The following is a 25211-nucleotide window of genomic DNA, read 5'->3' on the forward strand; positions in this document are numbered from 1 at the left end:
GTCCCTGATTCCTCCTTCGTTGGTACGCCGTAATCGTTAAGTTTAATCTACGAGTGGCACACGGTAATCGATCTTCTTAAACCTTGTCGAAGGTCGAGGTACGACTCGTACCCCGCGTTCGGACGTTGTTCGTTTCCCTTGCTACGATAGCCGAGGCTAAGAAGAACCGGGCAACAACCCAAAGTCAATATTACGATATTAATTAAGATACGTAGCCGTATAGATTGGTTGCTTGTAACGCGCGCGCGCGCGCGCGCGAGAGAGAGAGAGAGAGAGAGAGAGAGAGAGAGTCGAGAAGATTCTCGTGCTAGGAAACTTTGTTGACCCGCCGGAAGCCGAATCGCGTCCCGTTGCTCCATCGTCGCCGCGATCGACGCCAAGCCTCGCGTGTGCTCCGAGGTTGAACCGTGGTCAAGGTGGACGTCGACGCCACGCGAAAGGCAAAAATCGAGCGGGTCGCGTTCAGGCGTTCGCAAACAGGGAGTAGACTGAATCTCGAAGAAAGAAGTCACGCGAAACGAACGCGGCCAATGCCAAGACACGTTTCGTTGGGCCGACTCGCCGGGAGAAGAGCTTGAAAGAAAACCTTTAGCGTACTCTCGGGTTAGAACTACTTTTAGCGTCTACCCGTTACGTTAAGTCGGTTCGCTCGCTTCGAAGAGAAGTGCCGAGAGACCGTGCGGAAGATCAGGGATCGGAAGGGGACAGCGGTAACGATACGTTTCTAGATGCACACGGTTCCTTTTCAACATTTATTTCTACGAAAGGTAAAGAGGAACCTTGTTTTCTAATTGGACGAACGCGGCGCGAAATTTGCAAAAGAACCGACACACCTAACGTTCGTTTAGTTTCTTTTCCCCTCGCGCCGACTCGTCAAATTGATCCTGTAGACTTAGTCGATCAACCGGAACGAACGTTTACCGTGGAAGCAGGCCGATGACGACGATGACAATATATTCTATTACTCTACTGTGGTATAAGAAAGATAACTGTACTTATACACGATCGATGCCAGGCAAATGCGGAGAGTGAATATATATACACGTACATATAATAGATATATAAATTATATATTAGCACATACGTATGTGTGTATACTAATTGAGTATATTTTGTTTTTAAATACAATATATGTCTATCAGAGAGGGGGGGCAGAAAAAGAGAGAGCGACGATACCTTCTCCTTTCTCCCTTAACTTCTCGATTGTTTCTATGCGTACAAGAATCAAGGTCCCGTGATCCACAAAGGGTAATGAATTTTAGATACCTCTATTTTTTTTTCTTTTCTTTAGCGAAACCTAGAAATCCCATAGCTAGACGAAAACGTCGGAAACTCTTCGTAAAAATGGGACTAATCCACGGTGGGGGTTATCCACGCAACGTTCTCGAATAATTGATTACTTTATTTACATCGCTACAGTACGCGTTCGCAGTTCTTACGAAATCTCACGAGTACAGTGTGGCAATAGTTTAAAATTTATAAAACCGTCTAATTACACAATTACAATTAGATCCGCTTGGAGGCTAAAGTAGCTTAGTATGTACAATACTGATTAAAAAAAGCCACCCGACCTTCCGTCTCCCGTTACTCGCGATACTCGCACGTTAACTGTAAGTATTTACAGCGATTACTCCTTACGCGTAGAACTACTCGATAATTCCTCGACTACGTGAACCTTTGGTTCTATTTCGTGCTCGCTACGATGACGTCGTTGCCCCTTCGTGTTTCCGTTATTGCAACGTCATCCACGATTCATGCAAAATCCCAAAACCCATTAAAAAATAGCCTTAAGAGATGCGTCCAATTTCCAGGAACACGAAAATCTAGAAGAAAAAAAAATATAATAATGACCCGTGTATCGCGACGACTTTACCAGTGAACGAATCACGATATTTCCGAGTCTTCCCATCCGTGTATAAACTTAAATTCTCCTTGAACGTCTAGAGCATGCAGACCCTTTTTGGCTCGGCAAGTATGACGTCTGTCACGTGAGTCCACTTCGAGGCGCATGCTTTCGTCTTATCGAATAAGTTATTATTAAAAATACCAAATGTTCATACCATTCCATTATTTCGTGGCATAGCGCGTATTAGAATTTCTCTTCAGGATAAGGGAATGCATTGGTCAAACACCATTGGACGTCGGTGAATTGTTTGACGGCGGACGCAACAAATCGTGAAATTGCAGCAAAGCTTCTCTGAGAGAACGGGACACTTGCGTGGAAGCTGTTGCTACCGTGCATTCGACCAGGCAAGGATACAATCCTATTAGCTGCTCCCATACCGATCGTTCGACTAGAAAATAAATCCAAAGGTGTACATATGTGTGTTTTGTACTTAATATTTGGATCGGTGTAAAGAAAAGTTGTGACGTGGTACATCTCGACAACGTGAGCGTAGAATAATCACCCTTGTTCGAAGGAGCCTTCTTTAGAGAGACTACCAATGTCGCTACAGCTTTCAGCACAAACGATATCTCCGACAACCTGTACCTAGAAAACGGTTTTGTAATCGACAAACCTACATCTGTGACGGTATGTTAATCACGCAACGGTGCAACGTTTAGATCCTCTTAGAGGCAATCCAGTTGATGTATCTTGAAAGTCAGATCTAAGAACATCTCATGGACGCCGAATTGAGGAGGAAAATGTAAAAGTAGGAGGGATCGTTATCGCCGATGAAACGATAAGCGTTACGTTACCTAGGCAATGGACACTTTCCACTCCGCCGTTCGTCTTCTATGTAACGTCGCAAGACTTCCTGAAACCTATGCAAAAGGGCAGTAACTGCAAGACGACCGGCGACACCTCCTTCGTCAAATTCGGAAATTTTCTCAGCATTTGATTCCGCGTCACCGTTTAGTCCATCCAACAAAGAAAACTGTAGGAGCGTTTCAAAGCACGTCTTCGCAAATTCTTCTCTTAGTTTGGTTTCCCCGTGCTTTTCTAAAACCCAAGTATATCATGAATTATTAATACGAGATGCAAGTAAAGGCAATCCCTATAAAATAAAGGGAGAACCGTAGATCGAGTAGACATTGATTACCAATATTATTTGTGGTTGCCGAATGAATGGAGCCCTTGTTGAGAAGCATGACTACTCTTAAGATAAATTGATGAGGTATGTGTTGGGAGTGCGGGAGAACTTCGTCTCTCAGTAGTTCCATCACCTGGCAGTCGACAGCTTCGTCGGATTGAATTTCTTCGAGGCCTCTTTCTACCGTTACCAAGCTAGATATATGTATATAAAAAAAAAAATCAAAAGATAGTAATAATAAATGTAACGAGTCGATCCTCGTCTAATTAAAGTGTATAATTTTAAGTATCGTACCTCTTGGGAAATAAGAAGTCATCCAGGGTATCGGCCAATTCCAGCCACATATTTTGAAAATGCTCAGGATATTTCCTTGCCAAGGGAAGGCCGGTATGGAGAATGGCTAACAAACTCGTTACGGCTAATTTCCACGTACCCGAAGAAGGACAGGCATATTTCATGGCCAAAGGAACGTGAAGGGCCTCCACAATGTACTTCAAGATTTCGCCCTCGATCACGGCCATTTCATGAGCAGTTTTCTGATACAAACTTACAACCATTGAAAGCGCCTTTTCTCCGAAAGGAACGTAGTTCATCGTCACCCAGTCCGCCTGATAAAGCGAACGAAATGAAATGCGTGAGAAATAGAAATAGCAAGTCAACGTTGAACGGATCCTTTGTAATTCTTACAGAAATGCCTCGGACTTGAGAAATGTCTTTCGTAGGTATCTTTCCGTAACTCGGCGCCTGACAGGCCAATTTGGAGAAACTTAATAGCTGCAGAAAGATCGAACATATCATCGTCCTCAGGTTCTCCGAGCCGTTCAAGGCTTCCTGCGATAACAAACGAAAGATTTAATTTTGTCGAGGAAAAAAATTTTTTTAAATCAGACAAACAGTGCTGCTCGTAATCATTTCCATAAATCAAAGCATAAATGAAAGTAATTGTAAGTTAATTGACGTTGATCGGACTTTTTGCAAAAGTTCCATCGAATGAAGAACTCCTTCTTGCAGTTGAGTAAGAACTGCTTCCGACACGGTAGACAAGATATAAGGTGTCGATTCACCGTGCACCGGAACTGCTACAGCATTCTTCAATACGATGCACAATTTCTGGAGGTCGCTGGCAGTAAATCTATCGAACAGAAAATATATCCGCAGTGTCGTCATCAAACGTTTAATGCGATCGGTGGTAGGACGATTTCCTACTTATTCTGTATGTGTTGAAAGACAGCTGGAAATATATAAACTAGTGCACTCAGGAATGCTTGCGACGGCACATAAGGCTCGGTTTCGCTTTCTTGTGGCGGAGCGGTACTCTCCATACCGATGTTCAGCCAAACCCGCCAAGCAACGGTCCAAAGTGCCTCCGAATCTCCGGAATTCACCACATCGCCATTATCGCAGCCTCTTTGAAGATACAAGATCTCTTGGAAAGACTTCAATGCTGCGAAAGACACCTGCAAACATTGTACAACGACGTCGCCGTTATTTGAACGAGCACTTCTTATGGAATCGGCTGATCGATATAGACGGTAGAAAAATATCGACCACTGCCGATTGCGTTCAACATACCTCGTTATTCTTGCTAAGAGCGGAATTCTCGATGAACTCCAGAAGAAGGGACCACGCTCTTGGAAAATCTCCTAACATTTGCAAGAGTTGTCGTTTCGTATTGAAAACTCTGGCTACTCCGTTCAAGGTTAGTACCTGAAAGGAAAATCAAGATCGCGACAACGGGCCTGTCAGGGCACTCCGCGACGTTGGAACGAATGACAAAAGAGGAAGTAAGCGCACGATGCGAACCTGCGTCTCTGCCCACTGTTTCTGCGCGGTGTTCCTACTGTGGTGGATGAGAATATTACCGCTGGTGTCGACCTTCTCGTTGCTCGCGGAGTTGGAGAGGCTCCTGACCTTGTCTAGCAATGGGAAGAGCACCTGCCAGAGTACGGCCTGCCAAGTCGGTTGATGGAGAAGGCCTCCGTGAGCCGTGATAGTCGAAAAGAGAGTTTGACTCGCCGACTTGCGAACCGCCGGTCGAGAGTCGACGCAAAGGTCGCCTGTAATCATTCATTGCGGTTTCGGTAGACTTTTCATTTTTCGCCTTAAAACTGGACTGTGCAAATAAATAGAAATTATACCCAATCTGGCATATAGACACATCCACAACTTATCGAAGGGTGGCATGACAGTGGTGCCAGGAAAATCGGGCAATACCGACGCATAGTCCCCTCGCAGGGAAACGGACAATTTCTCTTGATTATTGTGAAAATAGTCACTGATGTTCCACTGGAATAGTAAACGGGACCATTTAGACGATAGGTAATAACATTTTCAGACGATATGAATAAAGGTATTTGCAAAAGCCCTTAACGACGGGTCCACTGCTTAAGGTGAACCTGTACACGAAAAGGAATGCTTGGCTTTGTGTCGCGCAAACGTGGTTTCAAGGTACAAGTTGCACTCTACTCGATATCGAGCAAATACCTCAACGAGGAAACTAAATTTCCTTACCATCAACTGTACCGCAGTCAACGAGATATTCAATTCTTGAGTTTGGGATCCAAATTTCGCTACGGTATCCACGCACAGTGGAAGACATCGCCAAGGCATTGCCGGTAGAAAGTCAGTTACCACCAGCTGGAGGCACTGAAAAGCTATGCGGACCAGGGCCTCTCTAAAGCATCGAATTAAACAAGATTTATAAGAACAAACATCGCGTCGAGTGTATACAAATACGTTTCACAGTTTCACCGGAATTTAGATACGTTTCATCAAAGTTTACCCGTGGTGATCCGAAACTGCACCAATGATACCGAGAACCAAAGGCCATCCATGAGACAAGGTGTCTCCGGCTCCGTTTAGTACCTGAAGGACGCATTCCAATTGACTTTTCCTCACGTCACCGTGGCGAACGGATGACAGCTCCGATAACGGTCCAAGCAACAAAGTTTGTAATTTCTGTGGAGAGAAAAATAAGAGAGAGAAACGATTTGCGTACAGAAGAAACTAAATACTCCAATTGATCGATTCAGTCGACGCAAAGAGAATCACTTGTGCTTACCTGATTGTCACGGAGAGGTTGGGGATATTTATGTTGTAGCGCAGCTTTGACAAGGTACGTAATCGCTTCGACTCCCCATTCCCGCATCCTGATGTGAGGATGCTGACAAACCTCCAATAAGTGATTGGTCAACGGTCTCCATAGTACCTCGACTCTCTCCAGATTAACTAATCCGGTTTCCAAGAGTTTCGCCACAGCGAATAACGAAGGCTCCTAAAACCCATATCCTGTCGTTTACAGAATGTTGAGATTACCTCAACGAACACTGTAATACACTCACTCTGTTGGAATACGCAAGCTCCATAGCCTCGTGGCTCAGTTTGCAAAGGGCATCGATGAGATGATGCAACGCGACGTCGTCGAGATGTCGGCTACTCTCGAAGAGTCTGCTGAGCATCGCACTGAGCACGGGCAGGTCCGCCATGACTGCAGTGGTTAGGACCGCATTCGAGTCGGCCGTAGTTCTTCCAGCTTTTAGGGAGCCACCAGTGGAAGGCTTCAAACCAAGAATCCAAACTAGATGTTGCAAGGTGGTTAGCACCAGATGCCAAGCGCTACCTAAAATACTTCCATGACAGTGCGCCAGGACCAATAGCGCTCGCATGCACTGAAGATTCTTTGCCGTCAGCATGACTGGTCCCTGTTGGGCACCTGGAAGATAAAATCAATGAACATTTCTATTCCACTTGTACGCGGTTTAACGATCTAATCGCGAAATATACTTAACGCGTACCAATGGGCAATGATGCCGTGGGTAGCGGCGTACCAACGGCAACTACCTGTTGCCTGTAGTCTGGCTCTCCTATAGCAGCCGGATTATACTGAGTGGATTCTTGAGGTCGGGCACTCGGTATACCTTGTGGAGCACTGTACAATACCGTCAATGCGTAATGAGGGGGCAGCGAAGCTTTGCAAATTGCGGTAATGAATGCATCTCGGGGTGTGTGCAAGTCGAGTGACCCACAGAGCGAAGCAAAAGTCTGGATCTCTTTCAGCACGTTCTCTGTCGCGGACTCGTCGGTGCTAAGTGAGAAGTACGGTCGTATATATACTTAAATACGTTGTACCTTATGACGGTTTCAAATTAATCGACTTAAATCACACATATACTGATTTTTTTATATCGACGTAAGATTTACGTAAGGCATACCTGGCATCTACCAGAGGACTCAAGGCGGCCAATAAGCCGCACCAACTTGAATTAATTAGTTGCACGTGAAGTTTTCGCTCGGCTTCGGTGGGCCTTTTACCACCTTCCAAATCCTTTTCCCTAGGACCGTCGGTCGCGGAAGCGATTGATCGGATAATGTCCAATAAACAAGCGTATGCGATGCTAATTCCATAGCCATCGGGGATTTGCGGTGGCTCAATTTTATCCAGCATTTCCAGACTTAAAGATAAGTATGATTTTCACGTCTTATTTTGTTCTGCAAAGTACTTTCTTATTTATATTAACGAACCAACTTACTACGTCGATTTAGCTTGACCACTAGGAAAAGTAGCAACTACGGGTAGCCAAACTCCTCGCGAGTAGAAACCTGGCTGCGGTGAGACTCCAGGGCCAATAGGCATTCCTGCTAACAGCGTGGGCGCGGATCCTTGGGTGATTGGAACTCCAGCACCTTTATAAAATCGAGACCTAACGTTTACTTCACCCATTTCACAGGTTCCTCGCAGTACCTGCTTTAATTACCTGTTGCACTCTGCCCCATTATCTGCGGATTAACGAATAAACTATGGACGTAGGCACCAAGGCTGTTCACAATGTCTTGAAATATATTCGTGGCGTGTGGCTTCAAATCGTAACACTCGCAGAAACTTGTAAGCAAATCAGCCTGTACGGTCATTTTATGAAGGACTTCTAATGCCAAAGCCCGCTGCCAGGTTGGCTTGTCAGGATCGAGGAACTTGACGATAAGGGACAAGAATATTTCACACTCCGTTACCTAAAGATTAATGTCAACGTGTAATACCAGCGATCAATTCTATTCCGTCAATACCAAAACTCACTGCAACATTTAAAAAGTTTAAGAAAAGGTTGCTTACCAAAAGAGAATGGTATTTTTGCACCAAAACGGAGACCACTCTCAGGAGTCTCATACTAATAGGAAAGTAAGGCTTGTCTAAAGGCGTTGCCTGTTGTAACGATGCAGGCACAGAATTGCGATATTTAATATTTGGAGAGAATAACTTAATCACTAGAGCACACACACGTTCTTTCAGCAAGAAGCTGAACTCTGGATGCTAAAAGCAAGTGCGAATTAATACTTCCACTTTAGCCATTAGAAATGTATACGTCTAATTACATGAATAATTTAGTACCTCAAAAACCGAGGGGAAGTTTGTCAAGACGGATTCCAGAAGTTCGAGACCAAAAGTTCGAGTCATCTCTGTAATTCCTATCAACCAATACGGCTGATCCGCGTTCACTAATTGTACCAAATCCTAAAGAAAATTCAAAAGATGTAAGAACCGTCGTTCTAACGCAGATAGAAAATAGCTACCTGAAACATCAAATATGCATCAGCTGCACAGGGTCGTAGATGCTTTGGTGCTTGATTTGTAGGAGTTTTCAATTCTTCCAAGTTAACTTCTTCAGAACCTATGCGGTCTGGGTGTTCCTCGTCTTCTACAACTACTCGTTCAAACACCAAAGATACTAACTGTCTAACCGTAGCACCCGCCGTATTAATCGTAGTCGAGTCTTTTGTAAAATGAAGGCGGAAGCAAAGAACCAAATTCTGAAAACACAAGCCAGTGTTGGTTATATTTTACCTTACATGAAAAAGAAAAAAAAAACAAACCATGTGATTTTCACTGAATTTACTCTGCATTCCACTTACCCTTGCAAGAGTATCGCCGTGAACGACTGCGTTGCTCGTAAGCAATAAAGTTACGCTTTGTAAAATTTTTACTTCTTCTATTCCAGCTTCCATCAACGTCCATAAAGTGTCCGTAATATATCGAGCACCTTTTTGATCCACGGCTTGTTGCGTTATCAATTTCTGCATTATATTGAGACAAGACTAAAAAAGAATTGTTAAAATAAATTAAATATATTACACTGCACAGATTCTATCCTTAAATACACGAGACAAAAACTAGATGAGAAAGCTAATTAAACGTCTACATTAAAAAACTATATATAACGTCTATTTACTTTTATTATTTTCACATCCTTGCTTTCACAGCCCTGAACCAAGGGATAAAGTATTTGATTTACAATGTAGTAAATCGGAGTTCCAGGATTCCCCGAAGCAGTTCTCAGCTTTGCGATTGCCTCTTCGCAAGACTACAGCAGTCAAATAAATACAAAACCGTTTATTCGACGTACCGCTAAATAATTTAAAATCCCGAGCAAAGAAATAGATCGTAATAAACGATTAACCATTGATTACAGGAAATTAAACGACGGTACCTCTTTAATCTGAGGGTATTTCTTCTTTGAATCCGAGGCGAGAGTTTTAAGATCGGCTTGCAATGACTCAAGGAACCTGGAGACATTTTCTTGGCCGCCTCCAACGACCGAGGAGGCCATCCTGTTTGTAACAATTGTACAACTTATTTATTTACACCCTTTTTCCCTGCATTGCCCTCTGGCATGATAAGTCGTAGAGAAACCAGAGTGGATTATCGCAATTCGTTGACAACGACGGCCACGTCGGCGAAGGTGTTTGAAGGCGTTCCCAACAGGAAAATCGTCACAAGCCTTGTCAAGGCTCATGCCGATCGCCGTTCATTGACAGCCGGCCGGAGACGAACCGTCGAGGTCGGACCTCATCGGCCACGGCTCGCTGGCCTCGTTGCCACGTCGAAATGGTCGAAATGGTCGAAATGCGTCAAAATATCGGCTATCGGAGAGATCGGAGAGTATCGGGGAATATCGCGGCTGTCGCGACGGTCGCGACTATTGCGATATGCGAGAGAGACGAGTCGGTCGCGCGACTTCAACCGTCCTTCTTTTGCGCATGCAATCGCTCTCCGCGTTGCTATTGGTACGATCCACACGGTCGATCTATGTGGGTACCCATCATACACTTGGAATTACCTACATACGCTTCCATACTTGTGAAAAGATTCTAATCGCCAACAGAACGAAGTTCCGAAACTCCATTCGATTAAGCGAGCCTAGGAGTACTGTACCAAGAGATTGGTAACTCAAACGCTAGATGACACCTGTATTTGCTCATCGTGTTACATGGTATATCATTTTTGGTAAAAATGCCAATAACGCCTAAAAACGAGTATCTCATTTGAAAAAAATCACAGCCACTCGCTCGACAGATCAATTTGAAGAGAACAACCTTCCCCGTCGAGCTATTGTGATCGCAGGTGCGAAAAAGTTCCTAACTTATCTCTGAGTTGGGGCGCCATCGGGGCAAGTGCGTGAGCCTCCAGCATGTTCCACCGAGGACAGCACAGAACCCGATCGCGCGACCCTGCCCGTGAGCAATCTTTCAATTCATCTCTGTTCATCTCTGCATGATCTCTGATGCGGAGCAATACGGAGCAAGTGACGAGGAACGTGAAAAATAAGCCCTGGGACAAAAACTTACACAGGTTACAGTCAGCATATCAGCAATTGGATTTCATTTTGTAAATTGTGAAGTATCCGTGGTACATACCGGGCAGCGTACGCTATTATTTCTCAATAAAACGATTGAATTTGGTTTCGACCGAATTGACTGCTGCTTAATAATTTAAAGGTACCACGAGGATATCCGAGGAAAAATAATTTTATTTTTCTTTCATATTGAATCTTCATGAAATTCCGTGTCTCGAACTATAGAAATGAACACTATTAACCTTAAATAATTCGTCCTTCTCGAGCTTGTAAGCAGTATTGAACCTAACCAAAGACAACCTGCAGGTACAAGTGTGACGTGCAATGTACTCTGGGACTGTTTTGTGATTCTCATCAAGTTCTATCTATACTGAAAATATGCCGAAGAAGTCATCTAAGCCCAGTTGGGTTGGGAAAGGGGGGAGAAACGATAATTTGGAGAGTAAATCTTATTTCGGTAAGTATTTTTCTTTATCATACATATATACGTTTCTAAAGTCGTGATTGTAAAGGATGTTGCAGTTTTCTTGGTGTATTCAATGTTTATCGGTGACAATGTATATGCTCTAATTATTTGTTAATTTATAATAGAATTTCATATCAAATACATGTATATAAATCAACATTTTTTCTTTCCAAAAGTTTATTAGAACTGCTTAAATGGTATCCCTTTATTTATAGGACACGATGATCGAGTTGTTCGCATGGGAGGCAATAGACCGAGAGTGTCGTTTAAAACTCAAGCACGGCCTGGCAGAGAAAGGCCACATAACATGAACCTTGCTCTTAAACGTCAGTTAGATGATGACGTTTCAATGTCGATTCATCCTAATGATAATGGACGACAAGGTGGAATCAGAGGAAGAGGAATAGGTTTGCGACGAGGTAGAAATAGTCCCTTGCCTCCTCGAGGTATGGGTGGTCAAAGGGCGTTTCATCGTCGCCAGTTGATACCAATTAGTGAATCTAATTGGTATAAAGTTATTGTGCGTATCACATGACAATGTAAATAAAAAGGAGGATCGATATTTATGAATATCATTTTATTGTAGATACCATATGGACGAAAGTTTGACAAGATGTTTTTACTGAACAATTTATTGTCTCATATGGCTCCTGAGAGTTTCACACCTGTTATGGTAAATTAGCATTCAATATTTAAGATTTGTTTAAACGTTTTTAAAGGATATGCATTCAATCCTAATCTATGTGTCTTGTTAGCACGTTTTAAGTATGCTCTCAATATCCCAATATAAGTCGGTACATTTTGAAGAAATAATTGACTTCAGATTGTCCATTTAACTGTTTCTATGTGGTAATATTTACATTTTCTTGCCAGTATAAAGTCATTGGATCGGATGCTGTTTTCTATGTCGATGATGCTAAAGCAGCAATAAGATTGGCAAACTGTGATCGCAAGATAACCGTTCCCGATGGGTTCAAAATCCTTGTTCGAGTGAAACCAGGATTTCCACAGTGTATCATCGATACCACCCTTAAAGAGAGACTAAAGCAAGCCATGGCCAAGAGATATGTCCAGGAAACGAATGCATTGGATTTATCGCGGTTTCATCTAGACCCAGGTTAATAAAGCTTTTTATCATAAAAGACTTTAGCAGCTTATTTCATTTGCTCTGTTTTTTTTTTTCCAGACCTTGTATCTGATTATTTCTGTGCCCTGTTTCGACCCATGATGTTGTTGGCAGTATTAGACATTGTATCTGCGCACACTCCCAATTTGGTGGCATTGAACCTTGAAGGGAACAAGTTGGAAGTCATCGAGCTGCTCAACGTGCTAAACAAAAAGTTTCCAAATCTGAAGATCCTCTATATTGGAGACAACAGAGTAAACCAATGCACTTTACTGAAATACCTACGCACGATATAGGTTATGTGGTGGTACCCGTAAGTTTATGACACATGGTTGCATGGTAATTGCAGATAGAGAAAATCAATCAGTTAGACGTGCTGAAAGATTTGGCACTGGAAGAATTGCGTCTTGCAGGAAATCCAGTATGCGACAAGTACAAGTCCTCTCAGAGTGATTATGTAAGGTAATGTGTATGAAACGTGATTTCCCTATGAGAGGGAATCTTGTATATTTCATCTCAGATTCTCAGTATTTCTCGGTCTGTTTTTCTCTGTTACCTGTAATGTGCCAAGAATTCTTTTCTTTTTGAAAAAGCGGGAGAAGAAATTACGGTGAGGTGTTACCTTTGCGGGATGTACCTATTATAGTTGATCTTATACAAAAAGAATTGCATGGTGTTGTGAGCTCGCTGTAAAGGGCGTGATAAAATCATTGCCAGAGGTCTACTTGGATCTGACATTTTAGAATCCTGTTTTCAAATCTATGATAGATGAACTTAAAGTGATATCGATATTCATTTGTGAAACGTCAATAATTAAGGGTACTAAGAACGTCGGCCAACAATCGCCCGATATTCCTAAAAATTAAATACGTTATAGGTAATCTGGTAACATCTTATCAACGATGTGAGTTGTGAATACTGCTGAACCCCTTTCCGTTTTCAGCCAATGAATCAGGGGGACATTTTTCTTCAAAATTCTGAGATCTACTTTTGTCGCAGTTTTAAGAACTTCCTTTACCAAAAATTCAATGTCTTAATGTCCATCGATCACTGCTTCAACGGTTGAATCGAGAGTCGGGTTTAACGGCTATTTAACTAGTACTACACCCTTCTAATTAATGAGATGTATACTTCTTTCGTTACAACTAACTCGGAGCTTCTGGGCTTCTGGCTTTTCTTTCTTGGCGGCAGTGACGTGCGGAAAAGATTTCCAAAACTCCTGAGATTGGTAAGCTTGATCGCTGCAGAAAGTATATCTATTAAATTATCTTACTTATGTTAATTTTGGAAACTTTCGATTAGGATGGAGTAGAATTGCCCCGACCAATATTATTCGACGTGGCGGACGACGAAATTAAACTCCCACCCACCCAAAGGATGTTTGTCGCTAATCCGAAGGCTCAGGAAATAGCGAGTCAATTTTTACAACAATACTTTCTCATTTATGACAGCGAGAATCGACAACCACTTTTGGATGCCTACCATGAACATGGGTGTTTTAGTTTGACCGTGAATCACACGCAAAATGTAAACAAGTGCGTTCATTTTCCTTTCTTTCCTTTCCCTATGGTATCTCCTAATGGTATCTACATATCTGTGGTATATTAACATGTGCTCATATTTCGTTCTGTCTTTAGAGACTACAGTAAATACCTCACTGAGAGTAGAAACTTGTTCAGGATAACTGACTCTGGTCGACGAAGGAAATTACTCAAACAAGGAAGACTACCGATAGTATCCTTCATTTCTACCCTGCCTCGAACAAATCACGATTTGAACAGTTTCACGATGGACATTTGTTTAGCTACGGTAAGTAAGTTCCACTTTATCTGTGCAATTAAACATTTGAAGAAATATGGTATCTAACCGAATTGATTTTTTTTTGTTCTTCTATATCGTGCAGGAAAGAATGATGCTCATCACAGTGACCGGCCTCTTCCAGGAGATCGAAAATAAAAGTCAGATTCGGTGCTTTAATCGAACCTTTATCATTGTTCCGGAAGGCAATGGGTATTGCATCCGTAACGAACAGCTGCACATCAGCAACCCCACGGGGGCGCAGGAGGTGCTAATTCAGAATCAGCCCATGATGATGGAGGCACAGGGATCGCAGTCTACGGCCACGGTAGAAAGTGTTGCTTCGACGATGCCCTCTACGTCCGAAGAAACGTTATCCGAGGAAACCAAAAGACAGATGACTCTGATATTGAGTCAACGAACCAATATGACCCTGGAATGGAGCCTGAAGTGCCTAGAGGAAGTTCGATGGAACTTCAACGATGCCATGGCTGCGTTCCAGGAGTTTTTTAAGCGCGGAGAAATTCCTCAGGAGGCCTTCAAAAAATGAAAATCACGGATTCGCACGAATGCGATCGTCTCTTTTGTATGTACATTTACAGGGTTCAGAGGACTGGCGGTACGTCGCATTTTGAATATTACTCGTGGATTTTGGGTGATTATGCGTTCTCATCGCTGGAATCGTGATGCTTTGGGGATCTAGTCCTTTGAGAGGATACATTCTAAATAGTTACTTCTGGGAGAGCACTCGTTGTTTCACCCAAAATCTCGTGTTTTAAGCGTTGTAGCCGTAGATTTATGGTTTATAGTCAATTCCGTATCCAGGCCGAGTCGAGCTTTTGTTAGAAAAGCAAGCTCCTCTTTCCTGTTTAATGTGTAAAGTGTAACGGTAACTGCCAATGATTCTCATTTTTTCTATATTTAATTGAATTTTACCATTAAAAGGATATACGGATACATTTGATGCTTGCTCTTCTGACAAAATTGATGGCACGTACATTGGAACTAGTAGATTAAATCTCTAAGGATATTTTACAGGTTAATAAAAAAAAAAAATATTCTTGCAAAGCTTTCATTAGTAGGAAGTAAATTCTAGAGTTCTGTGCGTTGAATGACTTAAGGAAACTAACGGTATACTAGCTATTTAAGTGTTTAAACTCTCAAAATGCGACGCACAGCAAGTTAGTTTGAGTAATTTTACTCAATAGCAATTTGCGAGTGGAAAGGTGAGGAAGACAATTGTTCTCTTTTAAATATTAACGGTAATATTCATTTCTACCTATTTTGCGAAAATTATGAACGTTGCGTCATTAATGGTCTATGACATTTAGATATTTTCTTTTTTTTTTTTGTTCCACTCTTCATTGATTTTCAGCAGAGATAAACCGACCGTAGAACTGAATAGTTTACCGCAGAACATACATTTTTTTCCAACGAGTTGTATACCTTTGAGTATAAAAATTATTGTACATTAACTTGGTCTGTATTTTAACAGACGTTGCGCTTTACTTTTCATACGTACAATCTCAGAAGCTACGGAATTTCGGTTTATCGTTGCAATCGTTCCGCGACTCCGTGCTGGTCAAACATGACAGACGACTACCATTCCTATAAAGTAGTTGTCAAAATTACTCTTGAAACCTTAGATATTATATATTTTCATTGAAATATAATATTACAGTGGATACCTTTCAAGGATAGATGGAAGAATTTATTTCATGTTCAGGTTTTGTTGATCCACCACATGGTTAAGATATGACTACATATTACGAACTTATACATTGAGAATCAATGAAGTAATATTTCAATGAATTTCTTAAAAATTGACCAATTACTTTGAAGGAATTCATTTTTAAATCTAAAGTATTAAGTAAATCTTGAAATTCTTTCCAAATCCTAATATTTTACGAAAAACATGGCATTTGTTTTCAAATGGAACTAGCAAATAATAGGAAGCAATATAAAACGAATGAAAAAGAATGTAAACGGTGGATCAATTTCTCATACATCTAAATTTGATTTTTTACTCAATGTCTTGGATTAAATCTTACTAACTTTAGTATATAATAATCTATTTCTGCCCTTGAAAGGTATCACTCAAGTTTTCCATTAATGGCAATTTATCCACGAAATAGGGTAAAATATCATGTTAGGGACGATTCATTTGCGTTACCAGAACCAGATTGAAATGTTATTGCAATCGATTTCGTAATAATACAATCTCTACAAATTATGGCGGTTCTCTGATTTAACAATTCGGTGTTCTACGCTACGTGAGCATAAATTATACTGCATAATTGTTCTTAAATCTATTATTTCCGTATAAGTTTCGTTATTAATTTTTGTTTAGGCATTACGCTACTTAATTATCGTTCATTTACTTTGTTTTTATTTGACACTTCCGGTGCCACACAGAGTATATCCAAGATAAAGTGCGAAGACATTTATTGGCCGGGTTAACTGCCAAGAGGTTAACTCAATAATCAATCGAGAGAACCGCCAATGAATTTCACTGGCACATCAAGAAGGAGCTTACGAAGATCAGTAGTCTTCTCCTTTTGACAAAGTCGAAGGAGCTGCAACGCGGAGGCCGCAATTCCTGTTCTTCGTCAACGTTTGGTTACGCTCCAAGAGGCCGGGGATGTTCTCGGATGTAAATAAATGTCAAGACAAGGCACCGTCTTGATTCAACCTATTTCTCCGCCGGAGACAGGCAACGTGGATTTTCTTGATTTCGTGGACGAGGAGAGGATTCCGTTCGAGTGAAACATGTCACTCCAAGTTACTTGATCGGTCTACCATGGGATCGGAACTTTTTGCCGATAAACCAGCGTGTGCACGGCGGAGTTGTCAACACCGAAGAGATTCCTACTATGTGTTGAACAACCTCTCATCAGACTCCGTATCTACATCAGACATTAAGCCTCTTGCTCCAGGATCTTCAAAACTACGGATGAAAAGTAAAAGTTTCATTGCAAAGTGCAATGAATTCTTGCAATCGAATGTTATCGACTAGTCATGTCTTTCTAATTTCTGAGTGTTTTTAAACTTCACTCTTGCAAGATAATTTATGCTCACGTCGCGTAAAAATGAATGTATAATTGTCAAGATGTGGTCCGGTCGTAAAGTAATGTTAAATCCATTGGAAAATCAATGCGATCTACAGCAAAGGAAAATTGGGCACCGTAAGCGATCGAATTAATCGATGTTATTTTTAGCGCGAAAAGAAAACTGATTGTTCTTTAGGAGATATATTTCATTGTATAATTCAATGGAATCAAACATCAGGATGTTTAGAACTGGAATGAAAGTGTGGAATTTTCTTGAAATGATCATATTGAATGGAGTACGCGTCAACCACCTTGGAACGATTAAGTTATTGTACATACACGATAATAAGAATAAAGCATGACGTTCTCCTTTCGTATTACTAATTTCTTCTTGCGAAAGTATTTTTATTATAATAAGTTTATCACTAGTGAAAATGCAAAATGTACTTTGAATTATTCTCCTTAAAAAAATTCTTCACAAATTTACTATAATAATTATTGACTTGCTGTTAAGTAATGAAAACATTGGAAATTTGTATTTACAATCGTATCTTTTTTAATATTAACTTAATCGCTCTCCATTTCGTCAATGTCAGCATTCATAAGTTGTGACGGACTTTCCATTTCTGAGGCCTGTAAAGTGAAATAATTTCAGTTTAACGCGACATAAAATGAATGAAATCCGCACGATCGAAGCATTATTAAAAATTACACACATGAGAATATGAATAAAACATAAGATAATTAACGGAACAAAGTATCATTATCATATTTAGATACATACATCACTTGTCTTCAACGTATTTAGTTGTTCCTTCTTGTATCTCCTGAAGAAGCCAAGCTAAACACGTCAAATCGTACATTCAATTAACACGAGAAATCGTAGATTCAAAAGGAAGTTCTGATAATACGTACCCAACTTAAAATACCTGTAATGACACTTAATAATATAATTCCCAAAGCTATTGAGACCAACAAAATCCACGGCTCCACTTTCTGTATATTAGGAACGACGTAGAAAGTTGTCGTAACTTGTGCTTTAAACCTAATAAGATTAAAATCACAATAAACGCAAGAATGATTAACGTCGCTTTTGCTTTTTACCTGTTGGGGGACGTTAACCGAAAAATATAGGGCTGCACAGAATTGATTCGAGCCTCCGTACTAAAGTAAATGATCTTCTGAACTTCTGAACTATCTGAAAAATTGAATGCATTGACAAAGGGAACAAACGAAATATACGTTAATAGTGCCTTAGAAATTACCCTTAGAGGACGTGACATGAAGAATAAAGTTTAAAAGTAAATGAACGACGTCGTCAGGTGTTTTTAGAGATCCTAATTCACACGTAAGTTTTCCACACTTTAACCCTGGTGCGGAACAATTTAGGGATATTACTTTTCTTAACGTGTCATCTGTGACTTGTAAACCTGTAAAATTGGGGACATGCGGTTCTTTCATTTCGGGTCCCGCGAAGTCAGTCTCTTCTGAACCCGCGTTTTCTTCAAGTGTGGCTCTTTTCTTTCTCGTGGTATCATTAATTGTAAATTCAGAATTATCGAGGAGATCCCTAAAGCGACCGTTAAGATGGGCGTCGAAAAAGGTAATGTCTTCGGAGTGGCACTCGTGTCGTCTTCCGGAAATATAAAACTGAAAATGTTTTTTTTTTTTACTTACAAAGTGAAGTTTGAAATTTTAACATTTGCAGGAATTTGGAAAATTTGAAGTATTTTACTAACGTTTGGTTTACTCAATAGAACCAATACTTCAGAGCCTTCTAATCCCAGTGGCACTGAAACGACGAGATCGATACCACTTATCGAAGTGGCTCCAAATTTCGAAATTTGATAAACTTGCTCAAAATTTATAGTCAAATATCCCTCCTTCGATGTCGAGAAAAGGTAGAATTCATCGGTGGGTTTTCTAGAAGAAGGAAAACCATTAGTATTCGTTGATCTCATCGTTCAATGTCGTAAATACATTTTAAAACGAACCCAGTCATTATTAGAGATGCTTCAGCTTTTAAATTCAACGGTGCACTTGTTTCCTTACTTCCCTGATTAATGTTTTGAGTTTTAACTATTGCACGGAATGTAAGTGTTTTGCCGTCAAAAAAACCATGGTTCATAAGTTTCATATCTAAGTCTAATTTAATAATTTTCTGCAAGTTATTTCAAAGTTAGCATTAATGTAATGTAATGCCACCATTTAATATTTGGTTAAAAACCTCAGCGTCCTTTCTAGACACGACCTCTGCCTGATGAAGAATTCAAGTCCTTTTTGGATTAATATATTATGTAAAAGAGTGTTTGCACTTTGTTAAGTGAACATAGCTTTGTAGAAAGTAACTTCCAAAAAGGACAAGTAATTAATTATAATTAGTTTAAAATTCTGTTATATTTCGAAACTAAAGTCATGAGACAATTATATCACTAAGGTTGTTACCTCCGTTGACGTGTCGAATGGATTGCCAATTTCACAGGATACGGATACCGTGGAATTGCTAATATCTTCTTGACAAAATGGTAAAACGCTAAGAAGCGAGATTCCCTCGGGAATAAAAATAGTCACCACTGTTAAATAGGCAGGTTCTCCACTATTTGTCAGATTCAGTACAATAGCGATATCACCCGATCCAATTATCCAGACGCTATCATTTCTGCAAGATTGCCGATATTTAATTTTCCCTTTAATACCGATTGGGAGCACGGAAAAACTTACCGAACACCGTGGAATTTTATCGCCAGGGATACATTAGAGTAACAGATTTTGTCTTCTCCACAATCGATATCAAAAGGAAGCTCCACCTCCACTGCCTCCGAGGCACTATCCTTCTTCTCGATTGAGCATGCTTTGCAAAAATTACGATCGTCTGAAATCCGAAGAAGTATTTCGACCCTACACTAATACCATTTTCGAAAAACGGATACCTATACCTATAACATCTCACCTTTTTCATCCAAAGATTGATTCGCCGAAAGTTTGTGTCGAACGATTATTTTTACAGGATCGACCACATTGCGAATATTATCCTGCAATATCGAGAGCAATTGGTTAATAACCAAGACTTTTGAATTGAATTTAGACCGAATTCATTGGGAACGGGTATCGCGACATCTTAGCCAAACATAAACCTCACCGATAAAGGAATGCTCTGATTAATACACGAGCGTACTTCTCCGGTTACTGAAACATTTGGCAGCAATACCGTTTCCTCGCGCGTCCGCTTGTAATCCTCATCAATCGTGATGTTCAAGTCGAAATCTGTGAATTTTCGAGTCTCAATTGTGAATTATAGAATTAATGAAACCAGAGCAAAACAGTTATGGACTGTACCGCAAACATTTTTCAATCAAACGTGCTCACACTGTACAGTCGGCGCGTGCTTGCCATAATATTTTATGCAGATGATACAGAAGAAAACGTTGACGTGGTTTGCCTGCAGTGCCTCTGGATAAATTTCAATCGTGATATTAACGTTGATTACTGGCTTTCCACGGATCACCACTGCATGGTTCGAGCTGTATGCACCCACTGCGAGGTCCGGATATCTGCAGAGCGTCAAATGTCAATTATTTCAATGACACGAAGGAGAAGAAATAGACTACGAGTTGTCAGGAAATTAAGTCGGTAAATGTGCAGATGAAAATGTTCTAAGCTACGGAATAAAATCCAATCGTAGACAAGACCGTTCATGGTTACAGAAAGAAAAGTGATATCAAGTTAAGGAATTTTTATCATTATAAGCATTATTTCTACCGACCCGTTATTATCGATGTCCTCTGGCTCCGATAATGAAAATCCAAAAGTCTTAATTGAATTGGTCGTTTGAATTCGTTGAGATTGCCCAAGTCCAAGGCCTTCTTGAATATTTGGATGTCCATTGAACACATAAACTGCTCCATTCTTCTCCCACGGTGCTCCCACGATAACGTCTGAAGAATCGCGACCATTCGAGTATTATAGAGGGATAGGAAAAGGACATTTCATATTAATCATCAGAGGTTCACCTGCAAATCCATCTTGATCTAAATCCCCGCAAGCTAAGGAGTAACCAAATTGTGCTCCTTGTAAACCGTTTGTCAACTCCGTATCTACCTTGACGAACTCGTGCTATAAATCACACGTGATACAACTTTTTGAATATCAACCAAATGTTCAGCTTAAATGTTACAAGTTATGTCGTTTTGGATACGTAATCAATGATTTGAAGCAAATTTGTCGAAATGAAAACCTACCGTGCTGCTACCTAAATATATGAAAACTCTGCCACTATCTTCTCCGGAATGAGGAGACCCGATGACGAGATCGTCCAAGCCATCGCCATTTAAGTCTCCGGCAGCCAAGCTGGCTCCAAAAAATCCACCGACCTCCGTGCCGACAAGTGTAGCGATTATCTTGGTTTTTGAGCTTGGATCGATTACGCTAACCTGTCGGTGACGGAAGAAATGAAAAAACCAGAAGGCCCTAGGGTTCAATCGAGATGTTCATCTAAGAGTGATAACAAAGACGCCATTTTAGGGAGTACAAATTACCTGACCCACGTATGCCCAACCTGGCGCTCCACTGGCGAATAACACCTGGCTTTTGTTGAAGAAAAATCCTGATGTGACCGAATATCCTAAAGTTAAATAGCACGGTGTTTAAAATAAAAGCAATTAACTTGCCCGAGGCAAATACAGGATTACCGAATTGCGTCTGTTCATCGCTGTTAGGCAGTTCTACGGATTCTTTCCAATTGTTGGCATGCGTAATCTCGACGGAGCCCCATGTCTTGTGCTTTGGCCTACCTATTATTCGTTGATTTTCTCCCGCAAAATGTTTCTGAAAATGTTGACTCGCAACTACTATTTCTTTCACCGACTTAGATTTATCAAAGGATCTCAAAAAGTCATATTTTACACGAAGCAAGTAAAATGTATTACTTTACCGTTGAGGCATATGCAACAGAAAATCCATGTATTGGATTACCCCAGTTACGATCGCGAAAATCTGAAAAAGTATATTATTATCGGACAACTATTGGCGTAACCCATGAGGTTTAAACTCTCATTGACATCGTTCTAGCTTTTGGAAACAGCAAAAAAAGTAAGCATTTCATTATTTTTCATTCGGTATCTTCAAACATAATTTGTGAATTGTTCACGACTCACTGTAAATCGATGTATATTTGTCTTCTATTTGCAAGAGTGACAAAATTGAACCAGTATAGCAGAATCCATGCATCGTGTCTTGAACAAAGTCAACGGGAGCGTGGTATCCATTATTCTTGAGTGTCATAATCGTACGCGGGGCACATGCCGTTATAAGTCCCAGATGCTTCTGTATCGATATAGCAGCTCCAAACCAAGCGTTCTCTTTTTCAATTACCGTATTATATCGAATTTGCGAAATCTTTCCATACTCGGTTCCATGATACTGTTGGCTCACTTCTAAACAGCCTTGAAATAGTAAACATCGATAGACAATTCCGGGATTAGCCACAGAATGGACAGTATCATTGGCGCGAGGGGCACCAACGATCAACCTATGCAAAAGTACCATACAAAAGAATATCATATTATTATTGTATCAAACTTGTATGCCGAATTTCTTTGAATGGAATATATGAGTAAGCTTACCAAGAATTTTGCGGATCGGCAGTATATAAAACAACGGTGTAGCCAAAATAACTATTGTTTTCGGGACTCTTGAACAGAACGGCACTTTTAACGTCCAGATTGTAACCGAGAACCAATGCAGGAAAAAAATGTAGTATTTTGATAAACATATTAACACTAAACATTGCTGAGGGTCTGAAACTGATTCGTATTTATGAAGTATTTGAAATGTCACGTATTCATAGAGGTAGGAAACTTTAAGAGGAACGCACTTGGAGGGCTGAGAGGAAAGTGTCGGTCAGCTTCAGAAATACAGGATGAGAGATGATAAGACAATCACTGCTACATTAAATGCCGACTGAACTGTCCATTGCTATTTATATAACTATTATTCATGCGAAGTATGAACAAGAATCTAAAGGACGAAAATCGGAACGCATATAAAGTAAAAAATACTTATTGAAAACGAAGGATTTATTTAGCGTATCGACACAGGGTCCTCCGCTACTTCATCACGCGATATTATGTAATAATTCCTCGTTGCTTAAATCGTTCCAAATGATCTCTTGTAGTACGTTCATAAAACGTTTTTCTTGGGTCAACTGGGCTAAGCAATCCACACTGTACAGAAAACAAAAAATATGTTCGTATCATCGACACCCTGTAAGGAAATCTTGAACAGCACATCAAACGCACAAACCTGATAAGGGTCCCTCAATTTTAAAGCATTTGCCATCTGAGCATTCAAATTTTGCTCTCTGTCCGCATGATCGGGATGTGTCGACAACCAAGGCACCTGATTAGGCTCTACGTTCATTTCCGTTAGAGTTCTCATCATTCCCCAAAATACAACCGCTTCCCTTACATCCACGCATGCCTGTATTTATCGAGTTTAAATAAATACATATTTAAAGCAAAATACTGTACTTTAAAGTTTATATACATTGTACCTTGGCAGCTAATTTAAGACCAATCTCGTCTGCCTCGCTTTCTAATGCTCTACTATACGGCAGATTATGTACAATATCAACAACGTGCTGAGTTATGGCATGGAAAATAGTTGCTAACACGTCTGGAAACATTGCCCATAATGCCATTATTGGTATCATCACTAAAAGATCTATTAGAATTCCAGTCGACATCTGTTCAAACTGTAACAATAAATTTGTATTTATATATTTTTTGCTCCAGCCTCTTGCTTTAAGTTGAACTAACCGAATGATGGAGTAGTGCATGTGCCATTTCATGGGCTAAAATTACAGCCAATTGGTCATCGTTTTCCACCATCTGCATCATCCCTAAAAATACAAATATGTTCCCTCCCTGAAAATAAAGTTATCCCTACATTACTGATATAAATCGACCCTGGAGTTACAAATAACAAATAGCCAAGAATTTATAAGAAATAATGTATGACTTACTGGTAAAACATATGCATTTTTTAAGGGGGAATCAATTACAGAGAGACTCCATTTTTTCTCTGAAACTACTGGCAGATCCTTATTAGCGGAAATTAATATTTCTGTAATTTTTTGTAGCTTTATGTACACTGGATGTTTTGCTGATATTATTAATTTTTTATGTTGCTCCAAATGCTAAAAGATATAAGATTATAACATTTTCTCAAGCCAAGTAAACTTCTACATGCTCCAGTGGTAATCGACGTACCACTTCAAATATAAGTTCAGACAATTGAATTCGTTGTTGTTTGTTAAACATAATAAATCTTGATCGATTTGTTATCGGATCTTTCTCAATATGGGTGATGTAATAAAGGAAAATTGAGATTACAAAGAAACCCAACGTACCTAAAAAGAACTAAATGTTTAATGAACTTCAGATTTCTACAGGATGGGATAAGGCTCACCAAAAAAGACATTTTTCTTTCCCGCGTATTTCTGAATATACTGAAATTGTTCATCATTGGACTTTCGCTTCCACCATTTTCTCAGAAAACGGCCAAATATAACAGCACCGATACGAACTAAGGGTCGCAGAAGAAGAGCAAGTAACGGGGGAATATCACGACGAGGAGTTGTGTGAAAGTCATACCGCTGATACTTTATATATCGATAGATTTTAATAGAAACTTTCGACTTCAAAGGTATTGCATTTGTGATTGTTTTATAAGGACTATTAAATGTAAAAAAGTGGGTGAATTTCTGCTGTTTCAAATAGTGCACTCTGCATACAATCCTTAAAATTGGCCACATATTTATATATACATTTTCAAATAACCATACTATTACTGTAAATATAATGGTAATCGGAGTAACGTTACAACTCCTTGGTTTCTAACAAAATGTAGTTATTACTGGTAAATACATACATCTGTATCACATTGTAATACAGTAATACGTAAAATTGTGTAAACGTTATTTTTTTAAATTATCAAGAGATAACCATAAAATAACTATTTGAACTGTCTCTGCAAAGAAATGGTCAACGATGGCCTGGTAAACCTATTGCTCTTTCTCAAAATTCACGGTCCTTTGCCCTTGGGGGCAAAGAA

The 25211-nt window shown here is 40.2% G+C and overlaps 4 protein-coding genes across 13 annotated transcripts; 1 reads left to right on the forward strand and 3 right to left on the reverse strand.

Annotated features, from left to right (window-relative positions):
* Positions 1–1384: 1384 nt before the first annotated feature.
* Positions 1385–10107, reverse strand: LOC105698118 (protein MON2 homolog). 5 transcript variants are annotated; one of them, XM_012422087.2, is made up of 26 exons: positions 9515–10107; positions 9257–9388; positions 8940–9122; positions 8601–8837; positions 8419–8541; positions 8143–8340; positions 7790–8042; positions 7565–7718; positions 7247–7486; positions 6830–7119; positions 6377–6747; positions 6097–6309; positions 5818–5993; positions 5547–5709; positions 5174–5321; positions 4839–5092; positions 4608–4742; positions 4242–4492; positions 4005–4167; positions 3723–3866; positions 3330–3643; positions 3045–3229; positions 2701–2944; positions 2379–2491; positions 2061–2294; positions 1385–1823 (listed from the first exon to the last, which is right to left on the reverse strand). In XM_012422087.2, the coding sequence occupies exons 1-25, from the start codon at positions 9632–9634 to the stop codon at positions 2125–2127; spliced, it is 4974 nt and encodes a 1657-aa protein (XP_012277510.1). In that variant the 5' UTR covers positions 9635–10107; the 3' UTR covers positions 1385–1823; positions 2061–2124. The 5 variants fall into 5 exon arrangements, with proteins under 5 accessions (XP_012277510.1, XP_012277512.1, XP_012277511.1 ...); XM_012422089.2 differs by having other exon boundaries at positions 2409–2485; positions 9515–10106; XM_012422088.2 differs by having other exon boundaries at positions 2409–2491; positions 9515–10106.
* A 483-nt stretch (positions 10108–10590) lies between these two features.
* LOC105698098 (nuclear RNA export factor 1-like) lies at positions 10591–17472 on the forward strand. The gene is made up of 11 exons (XM_012422046.1): positions 10591–10802; positions 10967–11117; positions 11342–11646; positions 11713–11799; positions 12000–12243; positions 12313–12506; positions 12602–12714; positions 13444–13480; positions 13555–13787; positions 13890–14061; positions 14156–17472. The coding sequence occupies exons 2-11, from the start codon at positions 11039–11041 to the stop codon at positions 14597–14599; spliced, it is 1908 nt and encodes a 635-aa protein (XP_012277469.1). The 5' UTR covers positions 10591–10802; positions 10967–11038; the 3' UTR covers positions 14600–17472.
* On the reverse strand, positions 17470–23160 carry LOC105698097 (integrin alpha-4). 5 transcript variants are annotated; one of them, XM_012422044.1, is made up of 21 exons: positions 23156–23160; positions 22721–22900; positions 22253–22626; positions 22030–22091; positions 21788–21923; positions 21635–21720; positions 21338–21529; positions 21110–21212; positions 20863–21034; positions 20466–20650; positions 20239–20363; positions 20050–20131; positions 19821–19971; positions 19545–19758; positions 19094–19260; positions 18839–19022; positions 18365–18749; positions 18204–18297; positions 18015–18144; positions 17884–17940; positions 17470–17732 (listed from the first exon to the last, which is right to left on the reverse strand). In XM_012422044.1, the coding sequence occupies exons 2-21, from the start codon at positions 22882–22884 to the stop codon at positions 17667–17669; spliced, it is 3129 nt and encodes a 1042-aa protein (XP_012277467.1). In that variant the 5' UTR covers positions 22885–22900; positions 23156–23160; the 3' UTR covers positions 17470–17666. The 5 variants fall into 5 exon arrangements, with proteins under 5 accessions (XP_012277467.1, XP_012277466.1, XP_012277465.1 ...); XM_012422043.1 differs by lacking the exon at positions 23156–23160 and adding an exon at positions 22972–23149 and having other exon boundaries at positions 22721–22894; XM_012422042.1 differs by lacking the exon at positions 23156–23160 and adding an exon at positions 22972–23149.
* On the reverse strand, positions 23160–25201 carry LOC105698099 (metalloendopeptidase OMA1, mitochondrial). 2 transcript variants are annotated; one of them, XM_012422049.2, is made up of 8 exons: positions 25029–25201; positions 24567–24947; positions 24368–24507; positions 24121–24294; positions 23915–24022; positions 23650–23850; positions 23400–23576; positions 23160–23320 (listed from the first exon to the last, which is right to left on the reverse strand). In XM_012422049.2, exons 2-8 carry the CDS (start codon positions 24910–24912, stop codon positions 23222–23224), a joined length of 1245 nt encoding a protein of 414 aa, XP_012277472.1. In that variant the 5' UTR covers positions 24913–24947; positions 25029–25201; the 3' UTR covers positions 23160–23221. The 2 variants fall into 2 exon arrangements, with proteins under 2 accessions (XP_012277472.1, XP_012277470.1); XM_012422047.2 differs by having other exon boundaries at positions 24567–25201.
* Positions 25202–25211: the final 10 nt, after the last annotated feature.

This window comes from Orussus abietinus, unplaced genomic scaffold (assembly GCF_000612105.2).
Source record: "Orussus abietinus isolate OABI.00-Male unplaced genomic scaffold, Oabi_2.0 scaffold1, whole genome shotgun sequence".
NCBI lineage: Eukaryota > Metazoa > Arthropoda > Insecta > Hymenoptera > Orussidae > Orussus > Orussus abietinus.

What these genes read in the sequence shown, in the direction of transcription:
- LOC105698118 (XM_012422085.2), bottom strand. Translation starts at nt 9,634, where the DNA reads ATGGCCTCCTCGGTCGTTGGAGGCGGCCAAGAAAATGTCTCCAGGTTC. An exon ending in ATGCATATTTGATGTTTCAG is followed by an intron (nt 8,542 to 8,600) that starts GTAGCTATTTTC and finishes AATTTTCTTTAG; the next exon opens with GATTTGGTACAATTAGTGAA. An exon ending in AATGGGGCAGAGTGCAACAG is followed by an intron (nt 7,719 to 7,789) that starts GTAATTAAAGCA and finishes GATTTTATAAAG; the next exon opens with GTGCTGGAGTTCCAATCACC.
- LOC105698098 (XM_012422046.1), top strand. Translation starts at nt 11,039, where the DNA reads ATGCCGAAGAAGTCATCTAAGCCCAGTTGGGTTGGGAAAGGGGGGAGA. An exon ending in GCGGTTTCATCTAGACCCAG is followed by an intron (nt 12,244 to 12,312) that starts GTTAATAAAGCT and finishes TTTTTTTTCCAG; the next exon opens with ACCTTGTATCTGATTATTTC. An exon ending in TGGACATTTGTTTAGCTACG is followed by an intron (nt 14,062 to 14,155) that starts GTAAGTAAGTTC and finishes TATATCGTGCAG; the next exon opens with GAAAGAATGATGCTCATCAC.
- LOC105698097 (XM_012422044.1), bottom strand. Translation starts at nt 22,884, where the DNA reads ATGTTTAGTGTTAATATGTTTATCAAAATACTACATTTTTTTCCTGCA. An exon ending in TCATGTCACGTCCTCTAAGG is followed by an intron (nt 18,298 to 18,364) that starts GTAATTTCTAAG and finishes TCAATTTTTCAG; the next exon opens with ATAGTTCAGAAGTTCAGAAG. An exon ending in TTACAGGTATTTTAAGTTGG is followed by an intron (nt 17,941 to 18,014) that starts GTACGTATTATC and finishes TGACGTGTTTAG; the next exon opens with CTTGGCTTCTTCAGGAGATA.
- LOC105698099 (XM_012422049.2), bottom strand. Translation starts at nt 24,912, where the DNA reads ATGTGGCCAATTTTAAGGATTGTATGCAGAGTGCACTATTTGAAACAG. An exon ending in AAAATGCATATGTTTTACCA is followed by an intron (nt 24,023 to 24,120) that starts GTAAGTCATACA and finishes CTTTATTTTCAG; the next exon opens with GGAGGGAACATATTTGTATT. An exon ending in GTCTTAAATTAGCTGCCAAG is followed by an intron (nt 23,577 to 23,649) that starts GTACAATGTATA and finishes CGATAAATACAG; the next exon opens with GCATGCGTGGATGTAAGGGA.